General features: G+C 41.3%; 1 protein-coding gene across 3 annotated transcripts in view; it reads right to left on the bottom strand.

Moving 5' to 3' along the window:
- The window catches only part of CRACD (capping protein inhibiting regulator of actin dynamics), a 113,263-nt gene that overhangs the window by 31,533 nt on the left and 63,029 nt on the right, over nucleotides 1–18,701 (bottom strand). For all 3 annotated transcript variants that reach the window (XM_077934291.1, XM_028744846.2, XM_077934290.1), the window contains 2 exons: nucleotides 11,098–11,263; nucleotides 3,414–3,549 (listed from right to left, as the gene is read on the bottom strand). In XM_077934291.1, the coding sequence (XP_077790417.1) occupies nucleotides 3,414–3,533 (120 nt within the window). In that variant the 5' untranslated portion in view covers nucleotides 3,534–3,549; nucleotides 11,098–11,263. The remainder of the gene's footprint in view (nucleotides 1–3,413; nucleotides 3,550–11,097; nucleotides 11,264–18,701) is intronic.

Here is an 18,701-nt window from a genome sequence, read left to right as displayed (position 1 = left end):
CCCGAAAAAAGCACTACCCAAGACATTCCAACCAGTGAATTATACCTACAGACAGATCTGTAAGCATCAACTGACACTTGCAACTCACAGGCCTCACTGCCATTGTACACCAAAATGTTCAGCTACCCTCCCTGGCCCGCCCCGCCCCTCTTTGAAGAAAGGTAGCACTTAATTGGCACCAAAGAGCTGAATAATTGGACATACATTTCATGTGAAAAGTAAACTCTTTAAAAGGTATTTGGAATAGGCAAATGGAAAATTTAGCATTTCTTTCTTGAAATAGCTGGATGAATCATACTCAGCTAGCAGAGAGGAGACTGTTAATTATTTTTATTTTGTAAATTACAGGGAAATTTACCACAAGATTTTGTCTCTCTGCCTGTCATCTAATGTGTGAAAATCTACAGGAAACGCACACTCAAAGAAAAGGATACATGCTGGGGTTTTTTTATATATAAATATGAGATTGTCAAATCCAGACAGACGTTTTCAAAATAGAGGTATTCTTTCCAACAGGGGAGAGATAAAATATATTAAAGAAGATAGATATGTACTGTATATGAAACAGAACTATGACTCATTTGCTGTGTGGCTTTGGTCAAGGTTTCATATTGTATCTCAGAAGAAACAAATAAACCATTGAAATTAAGCTCAGAAAAATCAGAAGACTCAATTAAAAATAAATAAATAGATAAAGCAGTAGAATGCTGCAAAAGCAATGCACAAAAATCAACACTACCACGAGCAAGAAATTTATTTGAATAGCATTTTAGATTTTATCTTACTCATGGGCTCTAGATTCTGTATTTAATCACCATTCAGCCCCACTATTTAACCCCGCCCGAGAAGTATTTTTTGTGAAAGTGTGTGGGGTGAGGGGGGCAAGCGCCATCTTCAAATATCTCAAGGGCTGTCACATGGAAGAGGGAACAAGCTTGTTTTCTCCTGCTCTGGAGGGAAAGACTCAAACCAATGGATTCAAGTTACAAGAACAGAGATTCCAACTAAACATCAGGAAGAACTTTCTGTCATTAGTTGAGATTTCTGCATTACAGGGGTTTGGTCTACAATTCTGTGTCATCTGCTGGCTGGAATATCCACAACACAGTGATCCTGACCGCTTCAACATGCATGCACCCAATCTGTACTCCAGATTACTGAGTTCAATCCATGTGCTGGCTTTCAAATTCACCACACAAATGTCTGTGCATGTGTGCAGCGTAACGTGGGAACAGCTCCAACTTTCCCAAAGGATGGGGAAATCCGCAAGGGAACTTAGCTGTTGTTGACGGCACCTGAGAGAATGCAGCCCAGTTTCCCTACCGAAGGAAACCTTTAGGCACCCAAGGGCACAGACTCTGCTAGAGATTTCACATAATTCTTCTGTCGTATTTCACATAATGCAGCCTGATGTTCAAATGGACATCAAATTACTTGTGCTTATGAAGAACTATTATCTTGCTGCCTCATTATTACACTCTGAGGCTCATATGTATCCATTAACCATGCCTTTGTTCTCTTCCACCGATTCCTTAAATTCCGGCTCATAAAAGAGGCTCATTTAACCCCCTGTCTCTTACTCTTCCTTCATCCTTCTAACCTTTGGAACATCAAGCCTGCAACATTTCTACCTGCAGTTTCCTTCTTGCTGTTCCTTCATAACTTTCAGACTATGAGCCTTTGGGAGATCCATTTGTCATCTTTTATATCTACAACACTATTTTACCCATCCTATGACTGTTCCGACAGGCTGACCTGCACCTCTAAATAAAGATGCCTTCTTATAGCATGGGTATTGTGCTGTTTCCCCATCCACAAGCTGCTGCAAATATTGATAAAGGCTTATGAATGGAGCTACTGATAGAAATGTTATGTGTCAAAAGAAGCTGTGTGTGTTCATCTACAATGCACTGGTGGGGGGGGGACTTTTCGTAATCAGCAAGTGTTTGAAGTAAAATAACAAAATGCCTCTATACATGGTATTTTTATTTGATTTTATCATGTACCGTATTTTGCGCCCCATAGGACGCTCCGGCCCATAGGACGCACCTAGTTTTTTGGGGGGGAAATAAAGGGGAAAAAAATTATTTTCCCCCCCAGGTGCGGGGCTGGAAGAACCAGGTCGGGGAACAGCGGGAAGGCGCGCTCTGCCTCCCTGCTGTCCCCCGAGCTTGTGGGGCTGGCGATGGGGAGAAGTGCTCTGAGCCCGGGTGCGCACCGACCCCTCTCGCTCTCCAGGCTTCAGCGAAAGCCTGCATTCGCCCCATAGGACGCACACACATTTCCCCTTCATTTTTGGAGGGGGAAAAGTGCATCCTATAGGGCGAAAAATACGGTATTTTGTTCTGACTGACATATATTAGCAATAAGGACCTTGCTGGTGGGACCTACAGTTGTCTTAATATTTGCATTAAGCCAAGCTCTTGGGGGAACTTTCTTCTATGAGGTCCTATTAAATGTTCTCATTAATAAATTTCTGTCAGTTCTCTTTCAATATCACCTGAGAACCAGAAACGAAGCATTAAACCTGCATGTTCTAATTCAGTGTTTCCCAACCTGGTTCCAACCGCGGCCCCCTTCTGACCTGGTTTCCTTCCTGTGGCCCTATCCACCGGCAGAACAGACTTTTGCCGGCGTATCTCCTTCTCACTGCAAACCCTGCAGAGCATATCAGGGAGGAGTTTTCTACTTTCAGGGAGATTTTCACATTCAGATACAGACACAAACCTACAGCCCAGGGAAATCTTTTCCATTTGCTTGTGCTGATTTTTATCAAGTTTTTCTTAGTTAACTGACAGATTGTGACTGGATGGAACTCATCACCACCCATGCATTGGGACTTGACAGATGCGTGACAAGCCTTTTTACTGCTTGTCTTGGGCTGCCAACAGGTGGTTTCAAAGACATATACCTTAAATCAGGAAAGTTAATCAATCTTTTTGTAAAGAAGTAAAATAAAAAGTTTTCCTGTCTTCCTATCTCCCTAACTGATCCTTTGTCCTCTGGAGATGGGAGTGCATTTTAAGGCTGCCTTGCGTGTTGGTTTATATTTTGTCATTACATCAGATAACTGTTAATTATTCAATCCTGATTTGATCGAGATTTAACTTCTGATTGTGTTCAGTTTAGTGGGTTCTAAGTTGTGCAGACCTCATGTAGCACAAACAACAGTATTTGAACATGAGGTCAGTGCTTCACCTAATTTTATGTGTGGCCTTCATGCTGCCGTAGGGTTATGGAGAACGCTGCCAGAAACTGTAAATTGCAAATACACACACTTAGAATGAACCTACTTTCCTAACAGCGTGACATTTTGCATAGCAATAGGGTCAGCAGAAGGAAGGAAAGATGATGAAACAAGAAAAATTAAAAGAGTTTGAACACCTGTAGTCATGTCGCTTTCTAATTCTTACCTGAAGGGTTTTGACTTTGCCTAGGATGTTTTCTTGTGACATTGCTTGAAGAGACTCTTCACTCTCTGTTCGCCCATCGGGTATAAAAATACTCTCATGGGAAAAGGCCCGTGTTCCCATACTATGATTGGAAGACCTGAAGCACAACACATAGAGGATTTTATTTTGTAAAAGCATCTCTGCCATTTTTCATTGCACTGCTTCCCCAAATTAATGTATGTATGTATTTAAAACCGTGTCCTAACTGGTTTTGAAGGTTCATGGGGGGAGGTAAAATATTTAAATTGCATTCTATTCACAACTTTTCTTCCACAGCTTACATTTTCCACAAGTACCATTTGGTGAATATGAAAAAGGCCAATGAGCATGATATATGTCTGCAGTATACAAATCATGGCACAAAAAATACGAGGAATTACCGGTACTACATACTAGTTTTTAGGCACATGTGATGGTACCTTACTAGCTCATACTCAGAGCAGACCCACTGAAATGGCTGAATATCAGTTAGTTATGACTTTAGTTTCAAATACAGAGACTAATAAATAAGCTCAGGTCAATCCTGAATTTGTTTTGTCCAAGTCTATCAGTGAGGCATTTTCTTGAATTAAAAAGTTTTAATTTGGACTTTGATCACTCAAAACTCATTCCATATGCCATTGTATACTCATTCTAATATCAGTTTATGGACAGTTAATATGGTCCAATGCCTTTACACTCACAATGTCTGTGCTGGCAGTGGAATTGTTCAATCTACTGACATTGAAGAAGAGTTTGGATTTGATATCCCGCTTTATCACTACCTGAAGGAGTCTCAAAGTGGCTAACATTCTCCTTTCCCTTCCTCCCCCACAACAAACACTCTGTGAGGTGAGTGGGGCTGAGAGACTTCAAAGAAGTGTGACTAGCCCAAGGTCACCCAGCAGCTGCATGTGGAGGAGCGGGGAAGCGAACCCGGTTCACCAGATTACGAGTTCTGTTCTGGCCTCTTAACCACTACACCACACTCATGGCAGCTGAGCAGACACATGGTTGCTCAAAGCAAGCAGAGCCCTGCCCATCAGCCGACAGTGGCTCCGCTTATTCCCAAAGAGACTGTATATAGGATGTATGAATCAGCCATATGTTATCCTGCACCACTAGTCACACATTAATCCACATGAGTGGTAAAATATATATAATCAAGGGCAATTTACCATTTGTATTTTGAATGCTTGATTTCCTTGAAATGAAATTATGAAGCAAAACAGAGCAAAGGTCAACGGGAATGAAGATTTCAAAGGCTTTCCAATTCCCAGTTATAGGAGAGATGAAAATTTCTTCTTGCTGTTATATAATTACGATATGAAAAGCTTTTGTCTTTGAAAACTTAGTAAACCATTAATAAGAGCCTTTGGAACAAATGCAAATTGACTGAATCATTTCCCCCCCAAAAAATATAAATCAAAGCAGAAGCAAGGCATTATATATAATATAAAATGCAGCTAGTTGTACCAGACAGAGGCCACGTCCGCAGAGTTAAGAACTCTCTTGAGCTGGACTTGGCTAGTAAGCTTTAAAATAGTTCAGTACATCATGCTATCACAATTTTTGAGGGCTACAAGAAGCACTGGACACCTTCATAAGGCTTGACAGTTTCTGCTTGAGACACTAAATAATTGTTTACTGCTGAAGTCTCCCAGTCATTGAACATAATCAAGCCAATGCAAAACATGTTGATGTCTTACTTATTTCAGCAGGGGAGGTTTAATCACTTGCCTGGTTTTGCCACTAGAATCAACAAGCCTTAAAAGTGCTCAAAACTTCACTAGGATCATACCCAGTGTTGAGAATAACTCAGAGTTGCAGAGAATTCAAGACACAAGGGAACACAATGTACCGTATTTTAGTACATGATATTGCACTATACATGCATGTAGAAGAGGACTTCGTTTTAGAAACCTTATCTTCATCTAAAGAATCTCAGTTTGAAAACAGATGGGATAATAATTTAGACATAATTTATTAATATCGTATCAGATTCCAGAGGGGGTAGCCATGACAGTCTGTTGCAGCAAGAACAACAAAGAATATTGCGGCACCTTAAAGAGGAACTAGTTTTTTAAGGCATAAGCTTTCATCCTACCTCCCCACCCCCACCCCCAAAAAAGCTGTGTGTGGAGAATTGCCTGACAGTGCCAGAACTTTCTTTGAAGTTTTCTCCACAGTTCTTCAAACAGCTAAACAGTCAATCCGCTATTTGGCTTAAAAGCGGCTTGCCTTTTCGGCTGCCTTTCTTGCAGCGGTGGAGATGTCAAAGAAAATCCTGGTTGTGTGTGCAGTTCCACAAGTGACTTATCTGGATCACAAATTCCAATTATAGACTTCATAGTGGCGCTACCTGATCTATTTGCAAATAAAACACATCAACATCTGACCTACTGCCTGCAACCCTAGTACACTGATCTAGTGTGCAAGTATTACATAAAAGTAAGGAGCACTATTAGAGGCCAGAAGTACAGTTATAACATAGGAAAATTCACTTTATCGGTTTAATTAGAGATCTGTGGCGCCATTCCAGCAGGCAACTCTGGTGGCAGCAGGGCCTAATGAGTTTTTAAACTACATGGGGTAATGTCTGGAGAGTATTATGTCTCTGAACAACCAATGATACTATACACAGGTGGCCAATGTTATAAATATTTATTTTAAAATGTGTAACCTGCCGGTTTTTATAAAATAACACTCAAAACTATTAATAAAATACAGAAAACAAAACAAAAACTGCTCAAATAAAAAACCAAAAAAACTCAACATGAAACGGGGAAAGAACTTTTTGAGCCCAGTGGTTTGTTTGTGTCCAGTTAAGAGAAGATGACAATTCAAAAAATAAATAAATCATTTGCTCTTCTACACATTTAATTCTCCAGTACATTCTAGATACATTCCATCTTTAATCTTTCAACGATTCTATGATTGTGTCCTTTCCTCTTATGATACTTTATGGCTATATCCGCTACATATCCTGGCGGGTATTTCTATATGTGGGTATGTTTATGGTTCACCTACAGTGACAGGAATATATTTCCAAGTATAGCGATTTATCTATATTGCGTCCTTGCTGTGCTCCTGCACAATTCTAAGACCATTATCATCTTTTGGAAACCTCAAGCTGCCACATATTTTTAGGAGTGTAGAAACCTGCCTCCCACTCCCTTATTGAGGCATTCGCAAATAGCAACAAGAAAATGAAAAAGAATGAGAGTAACATTCTGCAGTGTGCTCGCACCCATATGCCTTCTTGTTTTTACCCCCTCCAGAGAAAATAATTCCAAAATAATATCACTTTTGGGGTGCCAAATTATTGGGGTTTGGGTTTTTTTAAAAGAAAAATCCTGGCAATGAATAAAGCATTGCTTGGAGCAAGGTCCTACTGTGCACTGAACAATCCTTTTACTAAAACGGCATGATAATACTATGACAACAGTTGCCATGATACATGTGAGTGACTCTTCAGATACTTGCGATCACTGCATCCAAGGCTGAGCTCACATTGGTGTTTTTATCAGAAATTTGACTGTGAATTACAGTGGTGGAATGGCCGCTTGCCTCTGTCTGTGGGCTGGCGACAGTTGCAGTTCAGCCTGAGTCGTGACAACAAACGTCCACCCAAGATCAGAGCAACCAGGGGAGAAGAAGAAGAAGAGTTTGGATTTGATATCCCGCTTTATCACTACCCTAAGGAGTCTCAAAGCGGCTCACATTCTCCTTTCCCTTCCTCCCCCACAACAAACACTCTGTGAGGTGAGTGGGGCTGAGAGACTTCAGAGAAGTGTGACTAGCCCAAGGTCACCCAACAGCTGCATGTGGAGGAGCAGAGATGTGGACCCGGTTCACCAGATTACGAGTCTACCGCTCTTAACCACTACACCACACTGGGAGGACGTCATTTCCTCCTCCTATGAACCCCAATGATTTCTGAGAGCTCACCCACAATTCTAGCCAATCACGGGTGAGCTTGGGGGTGTGGCTTGGTGAGTGGACTGAGTGCAACCCTTGCTCTCTGGCTTCACTCTTGTCTGCTCTCTGGACATAAAAGTAAGCTGCGTCCTGGCATTTCTCTCAGTTAGAGCTTGGAGGGTCCAATTTGAGTGGTGGATAGGGCTTAGGTTTGGATCCTTGAGTCTGGTTAGATGGCACAGTTGGAATCCTGACAGTCCAGGGAATCAGGGTATCCCATTGAAAGCATCCACGGTGGAGGCGCTTCTGTTCACACGCCAAGAAGGGGCCTGACAGGCCATAGCTCCACCTAGGTGATCTCAGGCAGGGTCACCCTGATTTGGTGTGTTCCATAGGGTGATCCGTTATGCCTTAGTTAACCATGGCAAGATAATCAACCAGCAGTTGGGTTGGTTGATTCACGATACACACCCAATGCTTGCACCAAAACTTGTGAAATTGTTACAGTTTTGGCTTGTTTAAATCCTGTGTTTATTGCAGTCTGGGGCTCACCAGCTACGGCTCCGCTGTGCCTTGGGCCTGCAATGCACATCAGAACTGAAACATGCACTATCTGCAAGAGGCTTAACTACCATGAGAACGATGCAATGCAAGATGCTAAAGGGAAGAAGGAAGCACTCCAAGAAATAAACACCAAAATGTATTCTCAATCATGTTAAGCAGCACCTGTAATTTCACCATTTTCTATGCTTGTAGTATTTGAGTTACGCGTTTGCTGGTTCCTTCATTGACTACCTTGGCCTAACTGGTGAATCACTTCCCAGCATCAGTGATCAAGAGAGCAGCTGGAGATTGTTTATTGCAGCTTCAACCTTTACAAACATACTGTGGGATGAGGAATAGTTTATGCAACCCAATTTCACAGTTGGAAATATCCTTCCTTATGCAAAATCTTATGTTATGATAAAAAAAGGCTGTAACTTTTTAATGATATCATACATTCTGCATCAGCGCCTTCCAGAAATGCTAGCTTTGAGAAAATAAGATACAGTGGTGCCCCACAAGAAGAATGCCTCGCAAGACGGAAAACCCGCTAGACGAAAGGGTTTTCCGTTTTGGAGGTGCTTCGCAAAACGAATTTCCTATGGGCTTGCTTTGCAAGACGAAAATGTCTTGCGAGTTCCTGCAGGTTTCCCCCCCCCCTTTTCCCCAAGCCGCTAAGCCGCTTATCAGCTGATCCACTAAGCCGCTAAACAGCTGACCCGCTAAGCCGCTAAACAGCTGATCGCTAAGCCGCTTATCAGCTGATCCGCTAAGCCGCTTAACAGCTGATCCGCTAAGCCGCTAGGCAGCTGATCCGCTAAGCCCGCTAAGAGCGCTAATCCGCTAAGCCGCTAATGGGCTTGCTTTGCAAGATGAAAAAACCGCAAGACGAAAAGACTCGCGGAACGGATTCTTTTCGTCTTGCGAGGCACCACTGTACTTGCCTGCAGAAAAAAATGTGTTTATAATCTCTTTTGTATTTTCAGAGGCAAGATTGGAGTCAGCTCATATCTGGATTATTGCAGATATGTCCAACCCCTCTGAGATATAACTGATTAGAGCCAGGATGGAGAACATCTTCCAGAAGTTGTTGGACTCCAGTTTCTATCATCCTTGATCATTATGGCTGGGGCTGATGGAAGTGGAGTCCAATAACATCAGGGAGGGCCAGACTCCTCCCCATTGGATTAGAGTGTTAGACTTGGACTGCATAGATCTGAATGTGAATCCCCACTCAGCCATGAGCCTCATTTGGTGGTCAAGTGTCAAGTTCTTCTCCCTAACCAATCTCACAAGATGGCTGGGAGCATAAAGAGAGATATGTTTCAGACATGCTGCCCTCAGAAAAGCAGAATACAATTGTGACAAATAATTAAAAGCACCTGAGTGCCAAATAGAACTATATAATGAGAAGGAAGGCAAGAAAGGGGAAATGTGCAGCTCCAGATAAATAGCATGTACAGTATTAGGCTTAATATTATACTTAGATATAAGGACAAAAGCAATTTGTTAAATATTTCTTTAACAAATTTAAAGAATTTAAATTTAGATTATTAATTTTGAATTCACAGACGCAACGGGCTTTGTATGGCTCCCAGTCAACATGGTGGATGTATCAAGCTGAGAGTTCCCACAAGCAGATTTGGCAGCCAGTCACTTCAAAGTTAAGCATCAAGTACCCTTGCTTTTAATAATAATAAAAAAGGAATGTCTAAATTTACATGCCTAAATCCTCTGTAACTAAGAGATCTGAAACAAACATTCCTCAGTATGGAAACCACTGAATTAATTCCAATTCAGAGCCCAGATCCTCCAAAGTTTGGGTCTGCTCAGTTAAGCCACTTCCTCAGCCTTCTCAACCTACTTCTTTACACCATCTGAATTTATTTGATATTGGTGGCATCAGGAACCAGAAGGGCTCTGTTAGACCCAATGTTCCAGGAACCCTTGGAAGCCCAGTTCCCATTACTTTTGACACCACACTAGAAATGTCAGGAGACCTGGAAAGTTCAGGTTCCTAGTACTTAAACATTGCTAAACTGGTGCTCTGTCCACCACCGCTGACCCTGTGGACAAATAAGAAAGTGAAGTGGGCTGTGGCAGAGAATAGGGGGGAGAAAATCGATTCAGTTTGCTTTGAAACCCAAATCAAATCGAGACTTTCCTAAACAATATGAGAACAGAAACTCAGGCATCTTTTGAAATTCACACTTATCCGGATTTTGCAATGCAGTTATCCAACTAAATGCTGACAAGAATGCATATATTGGGGGGAAATGTGCATTTAAATGAATGTATCAGTGAAAATGTCATACAAAAATGCATTGTATTAGGCTTACATTGCTTGCAATAATGTCTACATTAGCCCAAACGACATACTAAAATGTGTTTATGGGGGGTGGGGGTTCACGCTTAAAATGTTGAATAATTTTCATGAGGACTTTTCAAATAAAATAAATCACAAATTGCTGCAGAAATGTTGAGAATTGCATTTAAGATTGGAAAAAATAGAACCCAAGAGAATAAAAATGTACAGATCCATCCATCTCTAATGGAGGAAGGTGGCAACAGAAGAAGCCTATTCTGCTGCACATCTGAGGTGCAAAGGAGCTGAGATTCAGAATGAGTTTGAAAATAGAATGATTTCCTTCCCATTTCAGGGATGGGAATAAATTGTTCTACCTGAGCTCATTTCAAATTGAGCAAGAGTAAGGGGAGAAACTCACCCATCATTACTTACAATTTCTTTCCTCATGCAAGTTCTGAACATTTATGTATTTATTTAAGACAGTGTATAAATGTCTAAATGGTATCATGCATGAAGTGCCTGCTGTGAGTGTAGGGGGAGAGGAGCTATCTCCAAGTTTATCTTTTGTAAAACACCTATATAGCTATAGGGCTGCCAGTTAATTTAAAAAAATAATAAAAAAAATTTATAGTAATATTTTAACAAACACCTTATAATATTCAGTGTTTAGCATACAGGGATGCAAAAACTGCAATCCTGAAATCAGTCCCTTGGGAGTCATCAAATTACAGAAGCACTTACTCCAAAAGAACTGCACTGAAGTAATAGCTGACAAAATGCAAAACGGCCGTGCTTGATTCAAATAAGAATTCTCAGTATAGCTACCATTTTTCTTCCAGGCAGGCTCAGGACAAAAGGTGCAGCAGCAGTGGCAAAATACGTAAGTTTCATTACCTCAGACCGCTGTTTGTCTCTTCATCAGAAGACAGTCCATTGCAGACATTTCCAAAGGAACTGCTTGGTTTCAGCTTGGTGTCCTCTTGGTCTGGGGTCGCCTCCCGTTTTTTCCTCCTACCAAAAAACTTCTTAAAAGGCTGGAATTTGCTTGCTTTTTTCTTGTCTGCAGAGAACGAGACAAATGCACACAGGAGCTTATCAACACGGCACCTCTGAGCACCCTTGGGTGAACGGAAAGGCAGTTAGTTAAGTACTTGCCAAGGAAGAATGAGGCCAAAGAGCAGTCAAAAGTCTAAGCAAACGTTGTGCTTGGAATTTCAATGTGTGCCTTCCACTTAACGCCGAGAAAGGCGCTATATATCAAAAACAAGGCTGGAGGCATTAAAACTGAAGGCCCTGCACTGCAAAAGCAAAATGGAAAGCATTAAAATATCTGGCTTCAAGTTTTAAAGATTCACACCTGGGTGTCAGGACCAGACTAATATTTAGAAGGGGGGAAAGCAGGATTATATGCACCAACCAGCATGCTGCAACACTGTGGGTTTGACAGTAGAATTATTATTTTTGTTGCTGAAGGAATATTACCTGCAACAGATACTAAGCATCAGAGTATGGAAGGGGGAGTTGCAACTAATTTATTATTTAAATTTCCAGAGGGGTAGCCATATTAGTCTCTTGCAGCAAAAGCAAGAAGAGTATTGTGGCATCTTAGTAGGCTAGTGCATTAGGTTTTGTCGACTAAAGGCCATTTCATCCTGAGTTGCAGGTGCATATATACATTGGGGGAAGGGGTAAACAGCAAGGTCAGAAGGAAATGAAATTCAGAAAAGTACAGGCTGTGACCGTAACCTTATTAACAATGGCCTATCACAGAAAAACAGTAATTAGAACACAGACATCCTGGCATTGGTAAGACAATTTACACCTGTGGTTTGATAAAAATCCATTGTGTGGATTCACAGACAGCATTGCGTCTGCCGAAATGGAATGCAGTCCGTGAAAGCTTATGCCATGATAAATTTGTCAGTCTGGAAGCTGCCACAAGGCTCATTGTTCTTAATATTTAAATAGTGATATCCGTCAGTATCGCACAGATGGCTTGGCTAATGACAAGGTGGGGCAAAGATGGGAGGACTGGGCAAATATGTTGATTCAAGTATTGCTTGTTTGAGTCAACGCTATTCCTCAGGTTTGCTTATGGGCACCTGGGAGGTAGCTTCCTCTTACCCCAAGGCAACTGCTGCCTCTCTGTGTTTATGGGCCATGATACCATTTACGCTGTAATGGCATTTTGGTAAATAAAGAACCACTCCCTAGTTAGAGAGTTGTACATTTAACTCAATTTAGACACTGGTGAGCCTAAGTTAGGGCTTGACAACTGTAGCAGCCCAGGATCTCAATTATGTCTCGGAGCACATATAAGACTGAGTCATTGGTTAAGTGCAGATGCTCAAACAAATCACATTGTTAACGTGGGAAAGTTTCCCTGCTTAAATGTGTGCAAAAGTGCAGGGATACTATGGCGAGCCTTGTAGTACACTACAGTATTCTGTAGCTGGCGTTGTTGCTTCAACCCTAATGGTTGATTAGCTCTGCACTGCTGCAGCTTTTGGTTGTTGCTTCCTGCTTTGTTTTGATGGAAGCCAATGGTTTAATCAATACCTTATCACGGTAATAAAGGTAATTCATACTGATAAAGGCATTGTTTCCAAAAGGTTAATAAAGCATCTCCCACCTCCTCTTTTGGGGAGTTCTTTTAGGAAAGAGGGAAAGGGTTAGAAAGAAGATTGTGTTGCTATCAAACAGAGAAACTATTATATGTAATTACACAAACAAACAAACAAACAAACAAACACACCAATCACCCAACACACAGAGATGGCAACTTCAGAGTTTCTTACTCTGCGGTTTCATACATAAGTAACAACGAACTTTCTATTACAGTGCAGCAATCTGATCATCATGCAGTTAAACTGAGAACCCCTTTTGGGCTGGAGGAAGATTCCAGCCTCAAGCTTCCTCACCCCATTTCCCCGTTTCTGTCCAGTATTTCCTAGAAATGAACAGTCATTTTCTTAATATTAAAAAAGTGAGTCTAAATTTTATTTAGAAATTAAAATGCATACTTAACAGCACACATCATACTTTTCAATACTTTGAAAACTCAGGAAAACTGTGAAGGAATAAATACTACAAAACACGTAAACAACACCTGAAATAGAAACCATACATTTAAAATCTGAATGTGAAGAAAAAGCAGGAAGGACAAACATTTCTTTAAGATCTAGCAATGAGACTCCATAATAGCTTGGAAGAATCCCATTGTTACTCTTTAACACCTGCTGTAGATGGCCATAGAGAAGACCAATTTAGTAACCAGGTGGTTAATGTAGGGAAGCCTTATCATTGGATTAGACCCTTGACTTTTACCACATACAGTGGTGCCTCAGTTTTTGAATGTCTCCATTGACGAATGTTTCAGTTTTCAAATGCCGTAAACCCAGAAGGAAATGCTTTCGTTTTCGAACAAGCTTTGGAAGTCAAACGGCTTCCGCTGAGTGTATATGTTTTTTTCAATTTTCAATATATTTTTCTCAGTTTTCTCTATTAAATGTGCAGACCGCCCTTTCTGCCTCAGTTTTGAAAAGTTTTGGAACTTGAATGGTCTTCCAGAATGCATTACGTTCGAAAACCAAGGTACCACTTTATTAGAATACATGGCTACAGAACTATCACACTATGGTTTCACTAATACTGACAAATGAGCGAATGTGTGGGTCTATGTTTCAGTGACGTCTTTATGACGTTTCCAGGTCATTTCCAGGTTCGGTGTGATGCGGTCACACACATATTGAAAAAGCGATAGCCGGGGGGGTTGGGTTGCCTGTATATTCTTTTAAAATACTTGCTATTTTAGTTCTGTAATTCAAAAAAAGAAGAGAAAAAGAATAGCCCTACCAAAGAGAGAGAGAGAGAGAGCGCTTTATCCATAGCTGTCAACTTTTCCCTTTTCTTGCGAGGAATCCTATTCGGAATAAGGGAATTTCCCTTAAAAAAAGGGGAAAGTTGACAGCTATGTTTATCCCATACCAATAAATTTATGCAATCTTTGTCTTGCTGGAGATAACTATTAAAGAAGCTGTCAATTTTGCATGGTGTGCTTGAAACCACTTTGTTAAGCCGGTTGTCGCTAATGGCCTGCCAAACAGGAGCTGAAGAGAATAACTCCACGGCTTTGCCAAATTTCTAATCAGATGCAGATCTGCAGTAACATTCACATCACTTGCTAGAGCACTGAAGACCGTACCATACCTTGCTATATTACTACTTGATAAAGGGTTATTTGAATTTGCCTATAAAATTCCCCCCCTAAAAGCACTAGCAATGAGAGCATCTACAAGTGATAGACTGAGGAGAAGAATCTGGAAAACACTGCTGCCCAGGATGATGATGATGATTATTATTATTATTTGCCCACCAGTATCACAACTTTGCAAGAGAACAGAGCCATGAGCCATGCACTATCACAGCACAACAGCAGCAGATGGTATTCCGGATCTGTTCTTGCGTGGGCAACATAATCTGCCTATAAATCTCATCTTATTATTGTGAGCTGCTTCGAGAAACACTATGTTATACAAATATTGTAAACAAACATGGCAACAGCCTATATTTCAATTTCTTAAGCCAGTCATTTTCATTTTGCAAAGATCAAATGAATGCGATGGCAAGTACACCTGGGAAGTGTTGGGGTGCCAGAGTTTTGTGGGTGCAAAATTCAGGGTACTTCTGTGTTCAGCCCAGTTTAATCAAACCTTGATTTATTCTAACTTTTACTAAATCCAAGAATTATGGGTGCCCTTGCACCTTCAAAACTCTGCCACCCCAAAACGTAACTGGTGCACTTGTGTTAAACCATATTAACTGTCAGACATAAAAATCTTTGTTTAATTAAATTCAAGAAGGAAATGGAAATAGCATGAAACTAGATATAGTATTTTTCCATTTTTCTGTCTGACCCATAATCCCATTACTGAAGCAATATTACAAAATAAAGCATCTGATCTCGCAACAGATTGCAATTCCTGTGCCTCTAATACTGCATTACTCAAACACCAGGGACAAATTAATGAGAACATTACAGCTAAAATCACATTACCCTTCAAAATGACTGGCAATATTTTTTTAAAACCCCCCCCCATATAAATACATTTTTAAATACGAAATGAATTTAGAAGATTCTAAGAAGGTAACTTAAACCATGGATTAGGAACCCAATCACCGCATTTTTCCATCTATAAGACGCCCCCTATATTTGCGGCAGCAACCAATAGCCAGCCAACTCTCAACACCATCCGTGTATAAGACGCCCCCTAATTTTTGACATTCTTTTTTAGGGAAAAAACCTAGTCTTATACATGGAAAAATACGGTATTAACTGGCTTTTTGTTCTCCCTCTTCCCTCTCCTCTGGGGTAACCAAAAGGAGAAGCTTCGGCTTATATTTTAGATTAGGGGCCTTTGGCGTCTTTCAGAGAGTCTGTTACTTAAATTTGCTTTGGGATATGTGCAGGCTTTTGGCTCGTTTGTGGGGCGTTCCGAGGGTCGCCAGTTTTTCAAATGGGTATGTTGTGGCGATGATAACAGTTCCTTACATTTCCAATGTGTCCCTGGGACCCAAAAAGGTTGGGGGACCCCTGTTCTACCACCCTATAAGCCTCAGCTGTGTGCCACACCCATGCCTTCAAAGAGAGATACTGTCCCCAGGAATACATCGCTTCTAAAAAATATATTTCCTGTAGAGATAACTTACCCAATGTCACCTCACAAGACTTAAAGACCAGAGAGCTGCAAAAAATTTCAGTGGTTCCCTCACTAAGAATGAGGGGATGTCAGAAGAGGCTCAAAGTTGTCTAGGTGATATGTGGCTGAAATTCTATAAGTGCACTCAAGTATTGACCAGAAAACAGGAAAAGTACCCTAGCTGTTTAATCTTCTCTATTTTGTGGATGTTACTATTGCTTCTGAAAATTATACAGATCCCTAGTGCAATTTGTTCTAGTAAACCTAATACCAACCAACACACACAATAGGAAAATAAATGGCTCACCAAGATTAAAACTGACTAACCTGAAACAATATTTGATTTATATAATTTTTACTATGTGCTTTCCACTCTCAAGCTAAGTGAATAAAAGCTCGGGGTCAAGGCCGACTTTCTATAGCCACTGAAGAACACAGGATAAAAATAATTCAATGCAAATCAAAGAGGCCTTTAGAAGCAAATTCCATGACCTAAGGCTCCTGGCCTTCACATTTGACAAGCACGTTCCAATATTTTACGCAGTGTTCAATAAGCAACATGTTTTATCAATGCTTGCCATAAGAACTATAATATCTCCCCAATATATTCCTGCATTTTCAATAACAAGTTCTGCCGTACTGCCATTTCCTCTGTCCCCATTACCTTTCACTGCCATATTTCACACCCACTCTTAGCCCTACTGTTGTCAAAAGGGAAGGGAAGAGCAAGAAATGGGTATGTGTGGGTGGTTGGGGATACAGAATTAACTTCATGAAGTCTACTCCTCCTCTCTCTCATTCCTATATTCACACATTTCTTTTAAATTGTCAGTCTTTCATATTTTTGCCTCATGACAACATTTGAGGAAATAATATAGCACCCTTAAAAACAACCAGTTGATTAAGCTCAGTTTTAATAATTTCATAATTTAATGATGAAAAGCCATTTAATAAATGAATAAATGCATCAACCCATTACTTTTCTGCACATATTGCTGGGTCATGGTTTATCAAACTATGGCTTCTTTGATCGTCTGAACCCAGCAAGCTAACTTTGGCTTGTTTGTTGCCAACAAAAAACAATGTGAAGCTATTGTTTGTTATTGACCTACGAACCTTGATTTGTTTTATCTACAGCTTGGTGTTATGTGTGAATCCCAGATGCTTACCACTGAATCCCAGATGCTTACCAAGCAACAAATGCATAAGCAGCTGCAAAACAAGCTATAGTTAATCTGACCATCAATGGGACCACTTGTGGTTAACCCATAGTTTTTTTTTAATAGATATGGCTTGGCTATATGTACAAGGCCTTTCCTCCTTCTGGAGGGGAGGTGTTGTGAGTGGGAGACGATTCCTGCACCACGCAGGGGGCATTCTGCCCCCTGCCCCACTCACATGGCTGGCGCGCCACACCCCCGACTGAGCACCCAACTGGGGGGGGGGGCTTGGGGGGCGTGGTTTGCTGCTCAAATGCAGCTGCGCCAGCCATCCTGCCCATTCGTTCACCTTTTGCCTCGAGTCCCCCCCCCCACTCCCTGTTAGGCTTAGCTCTTCTCATGACCTTGCTATGGACCTATGGTTGGTCTCCCAGGTTGCCCAGGAGGCCTGGTAGGAATTCTTTCCAACTGGCAAATTGGCACCGGCCTTTTGGTTTTTTTCGCCTACCTCGTAGCAATTGTCACAACTTTCTTGGTATTTGGTGGTTAGGCACTGGAATGTGTTGTTGGTGTGTGGAAGGGCAAAGTGTGGCCATCGCCTACTCCTTCAATTTTGGGTATTCCGTTAAAGGAATCCGGCGGCCGTGGATCCTGTCCGATGCCTGTGTGGCGGGGGGCCATGGCACGACCCTCGGGGACATCAGGGGAGAGCTTATAGTTGTATTAGCATCAACAGGCTCCCCCTGCTGGTGGTTAACCCCTCTGCAGACTCACCCCTCTCCGAGTGGGTGGACTCAAATTTTTCGTGGTCCAATGCCTAAGCCAAGACCTTCTCACATGCTGCAATCAATAAAGTTGTGGCCTTTTCTTGCCCATTAACCTTATACACTGTGTCCACGTGTCTTTATTCCCCCAAGCGGGGATCGGGTCCTCGAATCACAATCAGACTGCCTGTGTGTTTTATCAATGCAAAAAAATGTTTAGTGTTGGGTAATCAAAAGTCACAGCAAATGTTTGGCTAAGTTTGATGGGAGTGGCATACCCAGAGCTGATCTAGGATAAGACGAAAACATGGTGCTGACATTAGAAAATCACTTCCCTACAGGCAGTGTAGGCTTGCGTGTTGCTTTTATGGACAGTAAATTAACTGTAGATTGTCTCCTTATGCATGATCCAACCTCCTAGTTTACTCTACCCACCCTCTGCAACCTCATCCCTTGGCTCAGACAAGGTGCAGCAGTCTTCAGCAGCACAGCCTAGCCAGAGAGCCGTGTAAAACATTAATAAGCCAGCTGAATTTTCTCTGCTTATGTGTGGGAGTGTTCCAGCAGACAATATAACTGGGATCCGGAATAGATTTTTCCTGCAGCAGTCATATGCCAGGCTGGTTCGCAATAAGTGAAAAATCCAGTTTTCAAAGGCATCCAGTTGCAACCATTTGTTTATGCAAACATTTCTGATATGCCAGCACTGAATACCAAAGATTTGTAGAGGCAGATGTAATTCTACAGCTATGAACATCTATCTTAATTGTAAATCTCTGGAAAGAGAGAGTGAATGTTAACATTTATCGCAAGCAAAAATTCCATATACAATAAAATTATAATTTTAACTGCCCTTGTTTTTCTAGCTATCAAAC

This window comes from Podarcis muralis, chromosome 9, assembly GCF_964188315.1.
Source record: "Podarcis muralis chromosome 9, rPodMur119.hap1.1, whole genome shotgun sequence".
Classification (NCBI taxonomy): Eukaryota; Metazoa; Chordata; class Lepidosauria; order Squamata; family Lacertidae; genus Podarcis; species Podarcis muralis.
This window is presented reverse-complemented; position numbering and strand designations above follow the sequence as displayed.